Genomic DNA, 21,311 nt, shown 5'->3' with positions numbered 1-21,311 from the left:
ATAATGATTGGCTATTTTTATATATTTCAAAATGATCACCACAGTAAGTCTAGTTAACATCTGTCACCGTGCATACAGAATTTTTTTCTCTGTGATGCGAGCTTTTAAGATCTACTGTCTTAGAAACTTCCAAATACAGTATTATTAACTACAGTCACTATGCTGCGCATTTCATCCCCATGACTTAGTGTTTTATAACCGCCAAGTTTGTACTTTCTGGCCCCCTTCACCCATTTTGCCCTCTCACCACTCTGCCTTTGGTAACTACCAGTCTGTTCTCTGTATCTGTGAGTTTGGTTCTCTTTCTTTCTTTTTTTTTTTTTGTTCCTCAAGATTCCACATCACACGTAAGTGGGATCATATGGTAATTGTCTTACTCGGTCTGACTTATTTCATTTAGCATAATGCCCTTGAGGGCCATCATTGTTATTGCAAATGGCAAGAGTTCATTCTTTTTTATAGCTCTGTGTGTGTGTGTGTGTGTGTTTATACATGGCCACATTTCCTTTATCCTTTCATTTGTCTATGAATACTTAGGTTGTTTCCATATCTTGGCTATTGCAAAATAATGCTGCAATGAACATGGTGGGTGCGTATATCTTTGAATTAGTGTTTTCATTTGCTTCAGATAAATACCCAGAAGAGGAGTTGCTGGATCATATGATGGTTCTGTTTTTAATTTTTTGAGGAACCTCCAAAATACTTTTCACGGTGGCAGCGTAAATTTACATTCCCACCAATAGTGCACAAAGGTGCCCTTTTCTCCATATCCTCATCAAAATTTGTTATTTCTTGGCTTTTTGAAAATAGCCATTCTAACAGGTATGAGGTGATATCTCATTGTGGTTTTGATTTGCATTTACCTGATGATTAGTGACGTTGAGCATCTTTGCATGGTAGATGCCACTGTTGGCCATCTTTCTTCTTTGGAAAAATGTCTATTCAGATCCTCTGCCCATTTTTTAATTTTTAATTTTTTTATTTATTTTTTTGCTCTTTAGTTGTATGAGTTCTAATATACTTTGAATATTAACCCTTTATTAGATATGATTTTCAAGTATTTTCTCCCCTTCCATTTTCATTTTGTTGATGATTTCTTTTGCTGTGCAGAAACTTTTTAGTTTGCTGAATTCACACTTGTTTATATTTTCTTTTGTTGCCTTAGCTTTTGGTGTCAAACCCCCTCTCCCCCACCTGCCAAGTATCCTCGAGGAGATTACTGCCTGTATTTCTTTCAGGAGTTTTGTGGTTTCAGGTCTTACATTAAAGTCTTTAATCTATTCTGAGTTAGTATTTGTGTAAGGTGTTAGATTATGGTCCTGTTTGAATCTTTTGCATGTGGCTATCCAGTTTTCCCAGCACCATTTATTGAAGACACTGTTCTTTCCCCATTGTTTATTACTGGCTCCTTTGTTGTAAATTGACCATATATGTGTGGGGTTTATTTCTGGACTCTAGTCTGTTCCATTGATCTTAAGAGTTATATGGATACTTTCTATTAGTTTATTTCATGTATATTAGTCTTTTTCCAATAATAGTATGAGTTTCTTTAATTTGGTATTAGCTCTTTAAGTTTGTATAGCATAGTATCCCTAAATATAGCAATATTCTTCAATAAGTGAGTGGGAATTGGAATACTAACAGAGATCCCCAGAGGATGACTTACTCTCTTTTCAGAAAGGTACATTTAAGGATACAAAATGTGGGAAAGGGATAAAGTTAAACTCTTACATGTTTTAATTTATTTGTATTCTCATGCTACATTGAGTTGCCATTTCAGCTAGTTTGTTGAACGTCTATCCACACACATGCACACACACAATTTCACATTTTTTTCACATACTCATAATGTATTTTACTGATTAGTATCTACAAAGTGGGGAAAGATCAATTTGCACTTAATTTTTAAGTTAAGGTATATTTAAAACAAATATGTATATAAAATTTGACTCTTGCTTGAAAATACTCTAAAATTGTTAATGATTGTAGCTTTGTGAACTTAACTATATCTTTTATGTATAGCAAGGAAGATGTTCTGTGTAAACATTTTTGGATATGACATAAGTAATTTAACTAGTCTTACTAGTTGACTTCAGATAGTTAATAGTAATGTTAGTAGCTAATAATGATATAGTTCTTTATATGCTAGGGACAGTTCTAAGAGCTTTATACATATTAACTCATTTAACTGTCATAACTTTATGGGGTAAGTAATATTATCTTCATTTTACAGATAAGGAAACTGAGGCACAGACAGTTTAAGTGACTTGCCCAAGGTCACACAGCTTGTAAGTATTGAAGCCAGGATTTAAACCTAGACAGTCCGATTGTAGAGTTCACATAAAGTTTTTTTGGATAATGTTGTAGTAAGCGTACCCATGTAGACTAAAGCAAATATATCTATCTATAGGATTATTCCTAGGAATAGAATTTCTGGGTCAGAAGATAACAGTATTTAAAGTTTTGATGGATATTTCTTATTATCCTCCAAAGTGATTGGTTTACCAACAGTGCACACCTCTTGTTCAACACTATTCTCAATATTGTTTCTTATGAAATTTTTCACTATTGCTTGTCTGGATGAAAAGTAACACTTGTTTATTTTGCTATATATATATATATTTTTGCTATATATGTGTGTATATATATATATTTTTTAAGATATATTTATTTGAGAAAAAGAGAGTGCATGTGAGTCAGGGAGGGGCAGAGGGAGAGGAAGAGAGAGCAGATTCTGCTCTCATCATGGAGCCTGACATGGGGTCAGTCTCATGACCCTGAGATCAGGACCTGAGCCAAAACTAAGAGTCAGCTGCTTAACTGACTTAACTGACTGACTGCTTAACTGACACCACCCAGGTGCCCTTAATTTGCATTTTTATGACTTCTGAGTAAGTTTAAGAATGCATTTTTTTATATTGAAAAGATATTTCTCATTTTTTTAATTCCGCATTTGTGTCCTTTGCCCATTTCTATTGGAATGTTTTTGTTGTTTAGCTTTTTATTGCAAAGTAAAATATAGATACCAAAACCCGCATAAAATAAATGTAAATTTTTTTTTTTTTTAAGATTTTATTTATTCATCTGAGAGAGACAGAGATAGTGACAGAGAGCACGAGTGGGGAGGAGAGGGAGAAGCAGGCTCCCCACTGATCAGGGAGCCTGTCATGGGGCCCGATCCCAGGACCCCAGGATCACGACCTGAGCTGAAGGCAGACACCCAACCGACTGAGCCACCCAGGCACCCCAATAAATAAATTATTATAAGGTGAATGCCTTTATCACCATGGAGATCAAGAAATAAAACTTTGATAATCACCTCAAAAGTCACTTATTTGGCCCATACCAATCACAGTTCTCTCTTCTACCTTCTCTCTCCCTCCCTCCAAAAGTAGTAGATGTCCTGATTTTTATGGTGATAACTTTTTGAGTTTAGGTGGTTTTTTTTTTTTTTTAATGGTTGGTTGTTAGATTTTCTTTTCTTATTAATTTGTAGGCATTCATTATCCATTAAAAAAATTAAGTCTTGGGTGCCATATATATCACAAATATTTTCTTTAAATTTTGGGTTTTACATTTTAGCTTTTTTTTGGTTGAGCAATTTGGATCTCTTACTCAGTGCCATGAGGGAAAATACACACAGTGTGGCGTCTTAGTAATGAGGTATTAGATTAAATTTTAACTTTTTTTTTTTTTTTTTAAGATTTTATTTATTTGACGGAGAGAGACACAGCAAAGAGAGGGAACACAAGCAGGGGGAGTGGGGGAGGGAGAAGCAGGCTTCCCGCTGAGCAGGGAGCCCAATGTGGAGCTTGAACCCAGGACCCTGGGATCATGACCCAAGCCGAAGGCAGACGCTTAACGACTGAGCCACACAGGCGCCCCTAAATTTTAACTTTTTTTTTTTTTTTTAAGATTTTATTTATTTATTTATTTGAGAGAGAGAATGAGAGACAGAGAGCATGAGAGGGAGGAGGGTCAGAGGGAGAAGCAGACTCCCTGCCAAGCAGGGAGCCCGATGCGGGACTCGATCCCGGGACTCCAGGATCATGACCTGAGCCGAAGGCAGTCGCTTAACCAACTGAGCCACCCAGGCGCCCTAAATTTTAACTTTTTAATGATATCTTTGTCCATGTAGAATTTTTAAAAATTTTATAGAAATTTTACTTAGTTTTGTTAGAAATGCTTTCCCAATCCAAGCAAAATTGTCATCATGTTTTCTTCATGTTCTATTTTATCATTTCTGTTTTTGGATTTTTTGAGGAATGCAGGGATGGTGTTAAGATTGAGGTATATATCTAGGCTTATTCTCCCCCCCCCCCCCCGCAAATACTATGCAGTTAGTTAAAAAGAATGAGTAAGTTCCATAGAAGACCAAATTATACATGGGAAAAAAAAGCAATATAGTATATGAAATATCCTCCAGTTTGGATTGTTCTTATATCCCTTTTATTTTCATTGTCGTGGGGGTACCTGGGTGGCTTAGTCAGTTAAGCATCTGCCTTTGGTTCAGGTCATGATCCCAGGGTCCTGGGATTGAGCCCCTCATTAGGCGGGAGCTTGCTTCTCCGTCTCCCCACCACTTGCTCGTGCTCACTCGCTCTCTCTGTCAAATAGATAAAATTAAAAAAAATTTGCATTGCCATCTCTGTTATATATCATAGGTCCATAAATGTGTTCCATTGTTCAGTTTGCCTATCCATGTGCTAATTCCACTCTATAAAAATTTGTATAGTTTTATAATAAGTTTAAAATCTGGTTAAGGCAAATCTTCTCATCTTCTTCATGATGGTCTTGGCTGTTTTTGGCCCCTTGCCTTACCATAAACTTTAGAATTTGCTTGTCACGTGCCCCAAATACAAACAAAAACTTTGATTAAGATTTAATAGGTCAACTTGGGGGAAGTAACGTCTTCACAGTATTGAGTCCTTCAGTCTGTGAACATGATGTATCTCCCTAAGTTTCTTTAAAACCTCTCTATTGATAAGTTTGATTAAATAATATAAAACTTTAAGTTCCATAAAATTAGTATTTTGGGGGAGTGGGTTATTCTGATTTGTATTTGGTGTTGTGGGGTAGACATCTTTATTATTCTTTTTTCTTCTGTCTACTTCCTTAAAATTGTCCCACCTTTGCATTTCATGCCATCAGACTCCACCACCTACCACTCCTTGCAGTGGTTATCTAGCAAGATTATATAATGCTCCTTCATTTCTTGAAGATTTTTAGCTTCTTGCTCACTGCAACCCTCTGCAGCACTACTGTCATACTTCATAGTGATTTTAATATCCATTTATGGCCTCTCTTTTTCTTGACCTCTTTTCCTCTATTGATTATATTCTCCATCTTAGAGTAGTTACTCATTCCTGTGGTCATACCTGAAAGACTGTCATTCTTTCACTTTGTCTTTGTCCGTACCTGTGTGGCTACATTATAGAAGAAAACATATAACCATGTTTTAGTTTCACTTTAAATTGATAACTAATAATCTCAAGTGGGCATTTAATGCTCTCCAGTTATTCTACTATTTTATCCTATCCCATTCTCTTATATATCTTTTATACATTTCTTAATGTATTTCTTAAATCTTCAGTGCTTTTCCCCATTCGCATTCACAGCTGATGACCTTAGTTACCATTTCCCTGAGAAAAGAGAAGCCGTCCAAATAGAACTTCCATAAGATCCTATCAACACATCTACGAATGTACCTGCATCTATGCCCCTAATATTCTGCCTACCCTTCCATTAAAATGAACTATATATACTTCATTCTTAAATCAACCTCTCTACATGTGTATTAAGTCCCATTCTTCTTTCTCTCCTGCAACTCCTACAATATTTCCTTCTGTGTTGTTTAAGATGCTCTATTTTCTCCTGTCTTTCTTTTACCCTGAAGATTTGTTTATTTCTTTTAGAGAGAGAGAGCGCATGTGAATGAGCAGGGGGGAGAGGCAGAGAGAGAATCTCACACGGACTCCCCGCTGAGCACAGAGCCCCATGTGGGGCTCGATCTCACGACCCTGAGATCATGACCTTAGCCGAAATCAAGGGTCAGATGCTCAACTGGGTGAGCCACCCGGGCACCTCGCTACCGAAACTACTCTTATGAAGGCCTCCAGTTCTGTGTATTTATTCCACTGAAATTATTGTGACAAATTATCCTAAGACTTCAAGGTGTAAAACAACCATTTACTATGCTCAGCAATTCTTTGCATCAAGAATTCAGACAGGATGCAGCAGGACAGCTTGTCTCTGTTCCACAATGTCTAGGCCCTTGTCTAGAAGACTCAAAAGTCTGAGGGCTGAATCATGAGAATGTCCATGTGCATGTCTAATGGTTGATGCTAGCTTTTGGCTGGGAACCTTGGTTCCTTTCTATGTGGGCTTCACCGTTGGTCTCTTCATTTGTGCCAGTTTGGGCTTCCTCACAGCGTGGTAGCTGCTTTGTAAGGGATAGTGTTCTGAGACAGAGGTATTAGTGGTATTGCCTTTTATGACTTAGTCTTGGAAGTCACTTCCATAGTGACTTCTATTCATAAAGACCGTCAGAAAGTCATAGTCAGGTTCATGGGGAGGATAAATAGGTTCTGCCTCTGAATAGGGAATGATAACCTGAAATATTGCTGTGACTGTTTATGGAAAATACAGTCCTCTACTCATGTTGCTAAATAAATTGTCAATTCTGTTTTTATCTTATTTGACCTTTCTCGCATTTGGTAATTTGATAATTCATCACTCCTTCCTTTAATACTTTTGTATTTTGAGTTTTAGGATTTCATACTCTTAATTTTCCTCTTACCTTTTATTGGTGCTTTTTAGACTCTTTTGGTGGTTCTTCCTCATTCTCTCCAGGTCTGGAACTCTTCTCATTTCTGCCTGTACACTCTTGCTTTTGTGATCTCACCCAGTCTCACGGCTTTAAATATTTTATATGGTGATGACTCAAATTCTAGCTTGAAACTTCCCCCTTGAACTGCGTACTGTACATTCAGTTGCTTAATCAGACTCTGCACTAATAGACAACTTAAATTTAGCAAGTCTGAAATTGAATTCTTAATCATCACTCCCCCATATCTTGCTGAATCTGTTTCCTCCACTGACTTCTTCATCTCAGTAATCAGCTGGCAGCTCTATCTTTCCAATTGCTTAGGCCTAAGCTTTTTTAATAATAAAAAATTTCTTGGATCATTGCAATAGCTTTCTAACTGGTTCCTACTTCTTACCTTACTGGCTGTTGTTAACCAGAGTTGTACTGTTAAAATATAATTCAAATTATGTCATTCTCTTCTTGAAAACCCTCTAATTGTTTATCATCTCAGCCTAAGTCCTTAAAATGGCCTACAAAGCCCACATGATGTCATCCCTGTAATCTCTCTGACCCCATCTTGTGTTCTCTGCCTTACTTTTGCTCCAGTCACACTGGCTGCTTTACTGCTCTAGGACATGGCAGTCATATTTCCTGCCCTAGGGTCTTTGCATTGGCGGTTCCCTGCCTGGAACCTCTTACTCTAAATATCCCTGTCTCACTTCCTTTTTTTTTTCTTTTTAAGATTTATTTATTTATTTACGAGAGAGAGAATGAGAGAGAGAGAGAGCACGAGAGAGGAGAGGGTCAGAGGGAGAAGCAGACTCCCCGCTGAGCCAGGGAGCCTGATGCGGGACTTGATCCCAGGACTCCAGGATCATGACCTGAGCCAAAGGCAGTTGCTTAACCAGCTGAGCCACCCAGGCGCCCCCTGTTGCACTTCCTTATCTCCTTCATGTTTTTGCTCAGTTGTCAGCTTCTCAATGACCTTAAATGACCACATTATGTGTAAAATTACATTACCTCTGCCCAAGCACTTCCTGTTTTCTTCCCTGTCTTGCTTTCCTCCATAAAATTATTATTATTTCCACTTATATTGGGGTGCCTGGATGGCTCACTTGGTTAAGCGTCCCACTCTTGATTTCGGCTTAGCTCATGATCTCAGGGTTCTGAGATGGAGCCCCACTTGGGCTCCTCGCTCAATGGGGAGTCTGCTTGAGGATTCTCTCTCTCCCTCTCCCTCTGCCCCTCCTCCTGCTAGCATGTGCTCTCTCTCTCTTGCTCTCTCTCTGTCTCTCTCAAATAAATAAATATTTTTAAAAAGTTATTATTTCCATGTATAAATTATTTGGTACATATATATATAGAGAAAGAGAGAGAGAGAACGTAAGTTCCATGATACAGATTTTTGCCCATTTTGTTCACTGTTCACATGTATAGTTCCTAGATGAGTATCTGGCAGGTGATAGGTGTTCAACAGATATTGTTAAGTGAATAAATATTTTTTACTTCAGTTTTTCTTATAAGGCTAATTATTACAAGGCACATGTCAGTGAATCAGCAAGATCTAGATCCAGACAGTACTACAGACATGGAAGATGTTACAAATGCTGAAGAAGAACTTATTAAAGAATGTGAAGAAATGTGGAAAGATATGGAAGAAGTAAGTACCAAGAGGTAAAAGTGATATATATATTAATTACTATAAGATTTAATTCCATTTCAATAATAGACTTAAGGAAAATAATTATGCTGGTTCCTGGAAGCCATTATATTATACGATAAATATTTATATGGCTTTTAGACCTATAAGCATTTATTCAAGATTCTTTATGCCAAATGAGCTATAGAAAGAGAAAAAATTATGACTGTCCCTGCCATAGGAGGTTATCATCTAATAGAGGCAGTAGCCATTGTATTAGAAATATTGTGGTAGAAATGCAAAGACAACTTAGGACGAATAGTAAACCTAGATTGAAAGGGTCAAGTATACCTTTCTAAAAGCAGTAATAACTAGGGACGCCTAGAGTGGCTCAGTCAGTTAAGTGTCCGACTCTTGCTTTTGGCTTGGGTCATGATCTCAGGGTTCTGAGATCGGGCCCCACTTCGGGCTCTGTGCTGGGTGTGGAGCCTGCTTAAGATTCTCTCTCTCCCTCTCCTTCGGCCCCTCCCCCCACCTCTAAAAAAAAAAATAAATAAAAAGCAAGTAATAACTGAATTCATTTCTAAAGAATAAATAGAAAGTAGCCTCTGAAAGTAGGAGAGTTACACAAAGCAGAAGGAACAAAATATATAAACATTGGGAGAGTTTAGAGAACTCTAGGTAGAATATTATGACTTAGTAAATTAGAAGAAGGACCTGTGGAGTAAGGCTGGAAAGTTAATTAGGAGCAAGAACATTGAGGATTTTGTCAAGTTTATAGTATAGGGAACCATTAAAAGATTATAAACATGAAGTGACATGAGATGCAGTTTGGGAAAATTACTTGGTAATTTTGAAGAAAATGAAATATAGAAGACTGAGACTACAGGTAGAAAGAGCATTTAGGAGGCTCTAGTACTAGTTCTGGTAAGAAGTACTGTAAGGGGGCGCCTGGGTGGCTCAGTAAGTTAAGTGTCTGCCTTCGGCTCAGGTCATGATCTCAGGGTCCTGGGATTGAGCCCTACATTGGGCTCCCTCCTCAGCGGAAAGCCTGCTTCTCCCTCTCCCACTTCCCCTGCTTGTGTTCCTTCTCTCGCTGTGTCTCTCTCTGTCAAATAAATAAATAAAATCTTAAAAAAAAAAAAAAAGTACTGTAGGGCTAAATCCTGTCATTGCAAATAGTAGGATTTAAGAGATACTAAGGAGGACCAAAAGGATTTGGAACTTAATTGTTGTGAAATGGGGGAAAATTATGGATATTTTCAGGTTTTTCGTTTGGGCCAACCTTGGTGAGGTTCGTTTCCTAAGACGGAGAATAGTGGAGAGAACACGTAATTATGGAGTTTGAGTGAAAATATGAATTAATTTAGAAAATGTTGTCTTTGAAATTTATGTACATTTTCTGAATTAGTGAGATAGAATCACTTCTGGTAAACTATAGTATGTTGGTAAAAGTTTTTGTACTTAAAATAGCATAGTATATGATACAGGCCACAGACTTTGCATCCCATTCTTTGTAGTAAAATTTGAGATTAGGGCAGGTTATTGGTTTTCTTTTTTTCCTTTTTTCTTAAAAAAAATTTTTTTTGAAGATCTTATTTATTTACTTGAGAGAGAGAGAGAGCACAGGCTGCAGGGAGGGGCAGAGAGAGAGGAAGAAACAGGCTCCCCACTGAGCAGGGAGCCCAGTGTGGGGCTCTATCCCAGGACCCTGAGATCATGATCTGGGCCGAAGACAGATGCTCAACTGACTGAGCCACCCAGTTGCCCCTAAAATTATTTTTTAATATAAATCCTTAGTACTCTGTATGATTAGTGTATTTTCAAGATTATATAATTTTTTTTTTCATTTTGGTATTTTTTCAGTATAGAAGTTGGAATTTAAAAATAACCATTTTTGGGGGCACCTAGGTTGTGTAGTCGGTTAAGCATCCAACTCTTGGTTTTGGTTCAGGTGGTGATCTCAGGGTCCTGGAATCAAGCCCCATGTTGGGTTCCGAACTCAGCATGGAGTCTGCTTGGGATTCTTTCTCCCCTCTTCTGCCCCTCTCCCTGCCCCTGTTCTCTCTCAAATAAATAAATCTTTAAAAAAAATTTTTTTTTTTTTTTGTAAAAAGATAACTGCTACCAGAAGTAAACACACACATAAAATTTAAATTACCCATATTTTCAATCAGATGTAATCACTATTAATGGTTGTGGGATTAAAAATGGAATAGAAACAATGTCTCCTGAAGGCTTTGTTTTCTTATGATCTTAACTATCTTTTTACCTCTTCTGTTATTTTTCTATAGTGCTTTCCTTCTTATTCTCTTATTTCCTATTTTTCCATTATCTAGCTTCTAATTCACCCTAGCTATTAGTTTATATTTTCTCTTTCTTTATATCTTATGCTCATTTTTTTGTTCTACATAGAATCTAGTATCCCCTTCTACTTTTGGTATGTTCACTTCAGGACCTGTTTGGGAGCCTTCCTGATCTTCTTGCTTAGAAAGTGAGGAATATAAACTCTTCTTTTACATCAGTTATTTGTATTTATTATTTTAAAGGAATATTACATTGGTATGAAGATGGAAAGGGAATTGTCTGTTATATATAAAAGCTTATAGTGTGTGACTTATTTACTTGTTTTGTTTTGCTTTTTGTTTTGTTTTTATTTACTTTTTAAATCAAGTGTCAGAAAAAATTATCACTTGTTGGAACTGAGACACTCACTGATTCAAATGCTCAGGTATGAATCCTTTTTTTTTCTTCCTAAAAATAGATAAATTTAATTCATTTTGTTTTGGATAAGAATATTATTCATCTGTATTAAACCCACATAATAGTTTTGTTGACACCTGTATGCTTAATCACTTAGAAAATTCTCTACTCTTCCTGATTTAAAAGAAGTATTCTAAATACTTTTTGAATAAACTATTTTAAATATTTTCTCTATCTTTTAACAGTTACACATATGTTTAACTGTTGAGTGAAAAACTGCAACTGAGATACCTTGTTAAAAATTTGAACACATACTGTCCTACTTTGTCTTAGGTATAGTAGCCAGTTTTTTTTTTTTTACTATATGTGTGGAACCTTAACTTATTTTACTGTATGTTTAAATAAAGGATTAAGATATCCATTTTAATAATCAAGAACCTATGGAATTGGTTTAGGAATATACCAATGGATCAGTGCAACAGATTAAAAATTTAAAATATGACAAAGATGGTAGTTCCAGTTTGTGGGAGAAGGATGAATTAGTTAATAAATGATAGTGGTACAACTAGTTATCCATGTGGGAGAAAATAAAATTGGACCTCTGTCTTTCATTATATAAACATATATTCTGGATGGATTGCCATAAAAATCTTACAAGAAAAGTTAGGAGACTATTTGTGCAGTTTAGGGATAGGACAAACTTCTTGGCTAGTAGTAGAAACCTAGATATTATAAAAGAAAACTAGATATATTTGACCATATGAAAAGTTAAAAATGTTTTAGTATTAATTTTAAGAACAAAGTCAAATATATGAATGATTCTAAAGAAAGTTCTCTAAAACTGGTATTAGCATGTCAGAAGATATAAGAACCAATTGAAGGGGCGCCTGGGTGGCTCAGATGGTTAAGCGTCTGCCTTCGGCTCAGGTCATGATCCCAGGGTCCTAGGATCGAGTCCCGCATCGGGCTCTCTGCTCCTTGGGAGCCTGCTTCTCCCTCTGCCTCTCTCTCTCTGTCTCTCATGAATAAATAAATAAAATCTTTAAAGAAAAAAAAAAGAACCAATTGAAGTACTCCTGAGTTCCAAATCATGCAGTTTACATTTAAAAACTGGTTCAGTTTGTTACAAGGGCAGCAGGTGAGGACGGTGTATGCTTGTGTCTGCCACCAGCAAGCTGCAGTTGCGGGTTCGTGTGCTTCATGGCCTGTTACACGGAGAGCAGCAGACAAGGGAAGTCAGAAGCAGAGCCAGCAGCCATCAGTTCATGGAGCGGGATATAGTACGGAAGCTTTCCTGAGGGCTTTTGGTTTTTATTCTACTTCTTTTCATTAAGACTGGAATCAAGCTTACATGTAAACTGTTGGTAATTTAAGTTTACTTTTGTGCTATTCAGTGTAAAACTGTCTATTTTGAAAAAAATGTTGGTTATGAAAAATAAAGATTGAGGCACTGCTTCAAAAAGACACAAATTTGATATCATTTGAGCATGAAAAGGAATAATGGCCTTGATTGGTTATAACAATATGAAAAAAATGAAAATCTATGAGCATAACAATACTGAATAAAAATGAGAATGAGTGAGCTAGAAAAAGAAGGGGAAAAAACTAATTAGTCACTTTTGGAAGTACCTATTATATCAGATCTTTAAAAATTACTAGTAAAGAATTAAGCCATCTTTTAAAAAAATTTGCATCTATCAATAAATATATAGAGTTCTCTTGTACCGGGTAAAACTGAATATTGTATTTGAAACAGCATTATATAGTAAATAAACTGTCATCTGGTTTTCTTGGGAAATGTGGTTTTCATATTGTAGAAACAGACCTACTGAATCAGAGTCACTAGTAAGCTGGTACAGCCACTTGGGAAGACATGTATGGAGGTTCCTCAGAAGGTTGAAAATAGAGCTACCCTATGTCCCAGCAATTGCACTACTGGGTATTTACCCCAAAGATACAAATGTAGTGATCCGAAGGGGCACCTGCACGCCAATGTTTATAGCAGCAATGTCCACAATAGCCAAACTATGGAAAGAGCCCAGATGTCCACTGACAGATGAATGGGTAAAGAAGACATGGTATATATATATATATATACACACACACAATGGAATACTGAGCCATCAAAAAAAAAAATGAAATTTTGCCATTTGCAATGACGTGGATGAAACTAAGTCAATCAGAGAAAGGCAATTATCATATGATCTCACTCATATGTGGAATTTAAGAAACACAACAGAGGATCATAGGGGAAGAGAGGAAAAAAATAAAACAAGATGAAATCAGAGAGGGAGACAAACCATAAGAGACTCTTAATCATAGGAAACAAACTGAGGGTTGCTGGAGGGGAAGGGGGGTGGGGGGATGGGGTAATTGGGTGATGGACATTAAAGAGGGCACATGATGTAAGGAGCACTGGGTATTATAGAAGACTGATGAGTCACTGACCTATACCTCTGTAACCAATAATATATGTTAATTGAATTTAAATAAAAAAATAATCTTGGGGCGCCTGGGTGGCTCAGTTGGTTGGGTGACTGCCTTCAGCTCAGGTCATGATCCTGGAGTCCCTGGATCGAGTCCTGCATCGGGCTCCCTGCTCGGCAGGGAGCCTGCTTCTGCCTCTGACCCTCCCCCCTCTCATGTGCTCTGTCTCTCTCATTCTCTCTGTCTCAAATAAAAAATAAATAAAATCTTTAAAAAAAAATCTCAAAAAAAATAAGATAAAATAACTGCATAATTTAAAAAAAGGAATACTATGTGCTATAAATAGTAATTGAAGGAGTACATTTATTAAATCCCCCCCCCCCCCAAAAAAAAAGAATCACTAGGGACTGGGCCTCTACATTTCCTGAGTGATTTTCATGGATTGAGCCAAACAAACAACTGGCTTTGGTGGAAGTGCTTATATAGTTGTAAAGAATCTATCCTGAGATAGTCAATAAGAACATTGTCTAAGGGATCCACAAAATATCTTTTCCTATTGTGTTGAGAGTCCCCAAGATTACTCCCAGGAGTAATTCACAAGACTCACAGCAACTCACAGGAGGACTCACAAGGCTCAGTGTGTAGTTACATTCATGGCTAAGATACATTAAAAGGATGCAAACTAAAATCAGCAAAGGGAAAAGGACCATGGGGTTAAGTCCACAGGATACCAGACACAAGCTTTCAGGAGTTTTCTCTTATCAGAATCATGTAAGATGTGCTTAATTCCCCGAAGGAGTTGTGACAGTGTGAAATGTTTTCTACCAGAGAACCTCATTAGAGATTCAATGACCAAGGTGTTTTGTGGGGGCTAGTCACGTAGGCACCCTCTGGGTAGCAGTTATCAAAATACCAGACTTTCAGAAGGAAAGCAGGTGTTAAGCTTAAGTCATATTCTTTGCAAAAACAGTTAAAGCACAATCAGCCACTCTTAATAGGTTTTGGTGGGAACCATCTCGAAATACAAGTTCCCAGATGCCAGTGAAGGGCCAACCTTGAAAGCAGTCCTTTAAATAATACCAGGCTTGCTTTGGTTACTCTTTTTTGCATACCTATTAACTTTAAAATTTCAGTATTAAAACTTAATCCATTTTTAAAGAAAGAAATTAGATATTTTAAATTAGAAAATGGAAGGGATTCTCAAATTTCATATAAATCACTTTAGAAATATTGCTGTTGTTTTTTAGAAAGTATTGTTTAATTTTATGGCAAGGTCAGAAATAATTTGAGTGTTTGCCTTAGCTGGGCTTTGGGAAGGTAAGAGCTGTACTTCATCAACATAGTACAAAGTTGAACTGTATGAAATTGCTTTTTTTTTAAAAAGTTGAAAAATGAATATTGGTTATTTGATACATTTCAACCTAATATGTGCAGGAAAAGTGATACCAATTTCTTATCATTATGATAGTTTTGCCTACTTTAGATACTACTTTCTAAGAATTTGTTATTTCTTCTTAGGTATAATTAGCATTTATAAAATTGCTTTATAGTTCACAGCAAACCTTTCACACTCATATTTAGTTATAAGAAAATAATGTTAAACTCTCTCCTTTGGTAAAAATTTTAAAACCTGCAAATGAATTTTTATGTAATTATATAAAGTTTTCAAATATATTAGGTTTTCTTCCTCTTGACTATTCAATAGTGTTTAGATACAGAGCAGGGTCTTTGAACCACCTGCTCTGTGTCATAAAAATTGGTTAAGGGGCACCTGGGTGGCTCAGTTGATTAAGCATCTGACTCTTGATTTCGGCTCAGGTCATGATCTCAGGATGGTGGGTTTGAGCCCCACGTCGGGCTCCGCGCTCAGCTGGGAGTCTGCTTGTCTCTCTCCCTCTACTTCTCCAGCTTGTGCGCGCATGCGCTCTCTCAAATAAATAAAAATAAATAAATAAATAAATAAAAATCTTGTAAAAAAAATGGTTAAAAAGAAAGTACTTGTTGTTCTTTTATTGTAAATATTTCAGTAATACCCATTGCATTTTTTAATCTAGCTTCCAATAACAATTATATAGAGGTGATAAAAAATGTTCTGAAATTTAACTTTAAGCATACATAGACTTCAATTTAATAATCTAATCAGGCATCAGATTTATCACAGATATGTAATTACCAAAATTACAATGATTGGAGCCACTTAATATCAGAAACATGTCATCTTAGACTGTTGTGTATTGGTTTTTTTAAGTAGCCTGTGGAAGCAATCTCATTTTATAATTATCTCTATATATGTATTTAAAATTTTTTTTAATTAAGTAATCTCTGCTTAATGTGGAGCTTGAACTCACACCCCGAGATCAAGAGTGCATGCTCTACTGCCTGAGCCAGCCAGGTGACCCTCTGTGTTTGTATTTAAATTTATTTTTAGCAACCCCCTAAAAGCAGTTGCTATTTTTCTGAAAGTGCATAGAGAAAAAAGAGTATCTTAAAAGTAAATTTGTTTTTTTTTAAAAAAGATTTTATTTATTTATTTGACAGGGAGAGACACAATGAGAGAGGGAACACAAGCAGGGGAAATGGGAGAGGGAGAAGCAGGCTTCCCGCTGAGCAGGGAGCCCGATGTGGGGCTCGAACCCAGGACCCTGGGATCATGACCTGAGTCAAAGGCAGATGCTTAACGACTGAGCCACCCAGGCGCCCCTAAATTTGTCTTTTTAAAGTAAACTCTACTCCCACTGTAGGGTTCAAACTCATGATCCCAAGATCAAGAATTTCATGCTCTACTGACAGAGCCACCCAGGCTCCCCTAAAGCAAATTTGTCTAAAAACTGTTGGCAAGAAATAACATCTTATGTTTTTAAAGATTTTACTTTTGAGTAATCTTTATACCTAATGTGGGGTTTGAACTCACATTCCCAAGATCAAGAGTCACATGCTCCACTGACTGAGCTAGCCAGATACCCCTATATTTTTAAAGTAATATTAATTTAGGGAATAAAAGAAGTATACTTAGGTTCTTTTATTTTAGGTTGAGTGGTAAAGTAGAATTGATCATTTTTTAAGACTATATCACTGGTATAATAGGCAGTTTATGAGCTATAATTAATAATGGTTTAAAGTAGAATTCTGTTTGGAGTGATAATTTTTTATACTTTGGATGCCTATGATGTTAGCTATTTATGTTAAGAACTTGTGTTAAAGTATATTAAGAATGTCTACACTTTCATCTATGAATATCTATGAATATTCTATAAAAAATGACTTTGTTTTATACTCTTGCTTTTTTTTTTATAGCTGTCATTATTAATTATGCAAGCGAAATGTTTGACTGCTGAACTCAATCAATGGCAGAAAGAAAGTCCTGGAAGTAAGGTTCTTATTTTTAGATTTATATTTTTGTAAACAAATTAGTGGCAAATTAATTTCATGATTACAAGAATTATAAGATCCATTTAGCCTTGTTGAAATTGCCTAAATTTTTCTTTCATTTATATATATTATTTTGTGCTTATTTTATTATTATAGATGAATATGTTTATGTGACATTATAATAATCTTAAATTATGGAGACCTTATTATATCCATCATTTGATCCTTGCAGACACTGTCTTACCCGCTCAGTAGAAACTGTAAATTGTGTCTTAATGAATGAAACTTACCTCATGGAGGGCGCCTGGGTGGCTCAGTCAGTTGAGGGTCTTCCTTTGGCTCAGGTCATGATCCTAGGGTCCTGGGATTGAGCCCTGCATCAGCTCTCTGGCTCAGCAGGAGAGTCTGCTTTTCCCCTTCCCTCTGCCTCTTACCCCCCCGATTGTGCTCTCTCTCTCTCAAATAAATACAATCTTTAAAAAAATAAGGAAGAAAAGAAACTTACCTAGTAGAGGAGAAAAGTTATTTTAGATACTTATTTACATAGGGACTACATAGATTGTATGTTGCCTCTTGACTTGTCCAGCGGGGTCCAGCTCTATATTTGCCTTTTGTCAAGAAATAGAAAATGGCTTAAAAATCTGTAGTTAAAATACCCAGCTAGGAGATACTTTTCTATTATGAAAGCTTACTTTTTCTGTGCCACATATATGTGTGTATTTGGTATTTTATATGGGCTGTAATTCTTTTAACATTTCCCTTCTTTTTTTTTTTTAATATTTTATTTATTTATTTGACAAAGAGAGAGATAGCAAGAGCAGGAACACAAGAGGGGGAGTGGGAGAAGGAGAAGCAGGCTTCTGGCCAAGCAGGGAGCCCGAGTGGGACTCGATCCCAGGACCCTGGGATTATGACCTGAGCTGAAGGCAGACGCTTAACAACTGAGCCACCCAGGCACCCGTAACATTTCCCTTCTCTTTTCTTCTGCCCAGTTGCCTCCTTTCCTTTAGTTCCCCCCAGTTCCCATTTTAGTCTCCTTTGTAGATTTATTGCTCTCTAATCCCAAGTGTTAGGATTCTTCTATTCATTCTCTGTCTAGACAATTTCATCTGCATTCTTGATCTTAAATACTTACTATATTCATCACCACCACTTTTCCACATCTTCACTACCACATGGTAGTTTTTTTTTTTTATGGTAGTTTTTTTAAATTTTAGTATTTCTCATAGGTGTGTGTATATATATATATATATACACATATATATATATACACAGTGGTTACTTTAATTTGCATTAAACTATATATCCTGTTGCCTCCTCAGGATTATATTTAGCATCTCAAAGGTTGCTCATACTATGCTGTTAAAATTTGCTGTTCTCTAGAGGACTGTGCTCAGCAATTTTTGCTTCCTACTCTATATGCTATCTAGCATTATATTTTCTGCTTTTGTTTTTATATATTATATCTGCATTAATAACTTCTGTATCAGTTTGCTAGGGCTGCTATAAAGTACCATGGACTGGGGTTGCTTAAACAACAGAAATTAATTTTTTCATAATTCTGGAGGCTAGAAGTTCAAGATCAAGGTGTTCACAAGGTTGGTTTCTTCAGAAGCCTCTCTTCTTGTCTTATACCTTGCGATCTTCCCCCTGGGTCTTCACATAGTCACCCATCCATTTACTAATCTCTTTGTAAGAAGTCACCAGTCATAATGGAGTAGGGCCCATCCTAATGACCTCATTTTAACTTAATCACATCTTTAAGGATCCAGTTCCAAATATATGAACATTCTGAGGTGCTGGGGATTAGAACTTCAAAATATGAATTTGGGTGGATAGGAGGGCACAATTTTTTCTTTTCTTTTTTTTTTTTAAGATTTATTTATTTATTTATTTGTCAGAGAGAGAGAATGAGAGAACACAAGCAGGGGGAGTGGCAGGCAGAGGAAGAAGCAGGCTCCCCACTGAGCAAGGAGCCCGATGCAGGACTCGATCCCAGGACCCTGGGATCATGACCTGGGCCGAAGGCAGACGGTTAACCGACTGAGCCACCCAGGCGTCCCAGGAGGACACAATTTTCATGACTGTTTCCAAATCTGTGTATCCAGGCCAGACTTTCTGTAATGTCATACTTATATATATCTCTACTTTTTCCAAAATATTCTACACATGCCTCAGATTTATGAATTGATCTCCATTCTCTGATCCATTGAATGGAATCTATTTAATCAGCCATAAATTTAAGAGTCCTTCTACATTCTTCCTTTTTCATATATTACATATAGTCATTAATTACGAAGCCTTACTGCCACAAATTTACTCTAGGCTTTCATCACCAATCCACTAGTTTGTTATAATAGACGTTTTACCTCTTGTTCAAGATTGTTTTTTATTAATAATAGAAATTTTCAAACTTGAAAGTTAAAGGTCCAACTTCATTCTTTTGCATGTGTATTATCTAGTTTTCCCATTACCATTTGTTGAGAAGATTGTTCTTTCCCCCATTGAGTTGTCTTGGCATCCTTGTCAAAAATCATTTGACCATAGGGCGCCTGGGTGGCTCAGTTGGTTAAGCGACTGCCTTCGGCTCAGGTCATGATCCTGGAGTCCCAGGATCGAGTCCCTCATCGGGCTCCCTGCTCGGCAGGGAGTCTGCTTCTCCCTCAGACCCTACCCCCTCTCATGTGTTCTCTTTCTCATTCTCTCTCTCAAATAAATAAATAAAATCTTAAAAAAAAAAAATCATTTGACCATATAGTGAGGATTTATTTCTGGGTTCTCTGTTCTCTTCTATTGATCTTTATGTCTGTCTCTATTGCCAGTAGCATACTTTTTTGATTATTGTAGCCTTGCAGTAAATTTTGAAATTAGGAAATAGGAGACTGCCAACTTTGTTCTTCTTTTTCAAGATTATTTTGGCTCTTTGGGGTCCTTTGAGATTCCATGTGAATTTTATGGTGGATTTTTCTATTTTATACAAAAATATTATTGGAATTTTGATAGGGATTGCATTGAAGCTGTTGGTCACTTTGGGTGGTATTGATGTCTAATAATATTAAGTCATCTAATTCTTGAACATGGGATGTTTTTCTATTTGTTCCTATCTTTAATTTCTTTCAGCATTTAAGTCTTTTGCCTCCTAGGTTAAATTTATTCCTAAGTATTTTATTCTTTTTGATGCTATGTATCAGGGAGTTTTCAGTTTTTATTTTTCTTATTATCATCATCCTTTATATACACATATTGTACTGGTGACACCAAGCACACAGGCTGACCCGTATGCCAACTACCCATTTTGCTTCAGACTGCCAGTCCCATAGATTGCCACACTGAAAGGATTTAAAATACCTTTATATTCTTAGAAGCTGCTATATTGTATGGGTTGAATTGATTATATGAATCAATACTGAAATGCTACTCGTGACCACACTGGCCAAGAGGAAGATTGTTAACTTTATGTTCTTAGAATCTTCCTCATTGCATTTGTTGAAATGGTTTGGTAGCCACCCTGAGGCTGCCAGTAATCAGTTCTGATACGGGGCCTATGAAGCACATGTGGGAAGCTCTTTCCTGTCAGAAGACCCTCTAGAATAGCAGATAGATTAGAAAATTTTCAGTAGCATATTATTTGATAAATTTTAAATAGTACTTTATTAGGAAAGGTAAACTTAAAGTGCAAAGGTTGAACTTTTCTAAGTATAAGGATTTAATTTTGCTATGCAAAATTAAACTGAAACATTATACTCATAAACTGGCAAAAATTTTAGAAGAGTTTATATATTTTGCTGTTTCTTATTGCTAATAGAAATTTTTTGAAAAGAATCTGGCACCCTATATTAAAATTAAAAATACACATTTCCTTCTATGAAATTCCATTTCTGGCAATTTATCCCAAAGAAATGAAAGCACTAGTACATAAAGACATAAATTAAAAAATGCTTACTACATCATTGTTTTTTGTGGCTAAAAATTAGGTACGAAGTTAACGTTCAGTCAGTACTGATATCACTCAATACACTATGGTATATTTACCCTGTGGAATAATTTGAAGTGATTTAAAATTATGAATTAGACTTACACCAGATGAATAGAAAGGATTTCCATGGGGATTTTGTTGAGCAAAAATAAGAATAATGTAGGGGCGCCTGGGTGGCTCAGTCAGTTAAGTGTTTGCCTTAGGCTCAGGTCATGATCCCAGGGTTCTGGGATCGAGCCCCGCATCGGGCTCCCTGCTAGGCGGGAAGCCTGCTTCTCCCTCTCCCACTCCCCCTGCTTGTGTTCCCTCTCTTGCTATGTCTCTCTCTGTCAAATAAATAAATAAAATCTTAAAAAAAAAAAGAATAATGTATATGATACTCCATTCTT

The 21,311-nt window shown here is 36.5% G+C and overlaps 1 protein-coding gene across 1 annotated transcript in view; it reads left to right on the top strand.

The window, feature by feature from the left end:
• The window catches only part of CENPK (centromere protein K), a 41,876-nt gene that overhangs the window by 685 nt on the left and 19,880 nt on the right, over positions 1-21,311 (top strand). The window contains exons 2-5 of the mRNA XM_045895501.3: positions 2,234-2,288; positions 8,320-8,468; positions 11,122-11,178; positions 16,872-16,944. Of these exons, the coding sequence (XP_045751457.1) occupies positions 8,352-8,468; positions 11,122-11,178; positions 16,872-16,944 (247 nt within the window). The 5' untranslated portion in view covers positions 2,234-2,288; positions 8,320-8,351. The remainder of the gene's footprint in view (positions 1-2,233; positions 2,289-8,319; positions 8,469-11,121; positions 11,179-16,871; positions 16,945-21,311) is intronic.

This window comes from Mirounga angustirostris, unplaced genomic scaffold, assembly GCF_029215605.1.
Source record: "Mirounga angustirostris isolate CCGP_5_RB_7025 unplaced genomic scaffold, mMirAng1.0.hap1 SCAF_7, whole genome shotgun sequence".
Lineage (NCBI taxonomy): Eukaryota > Metazoa > Chordata > Mammalia > Carnivora > Phocidae > Mirounga > Mirounga angustirostris.
The sequence above is the reverse complement of the archived record's forward strand: the minus strand, read 5'-3'. Positions and strand labels throughout refer to the sequence as shown.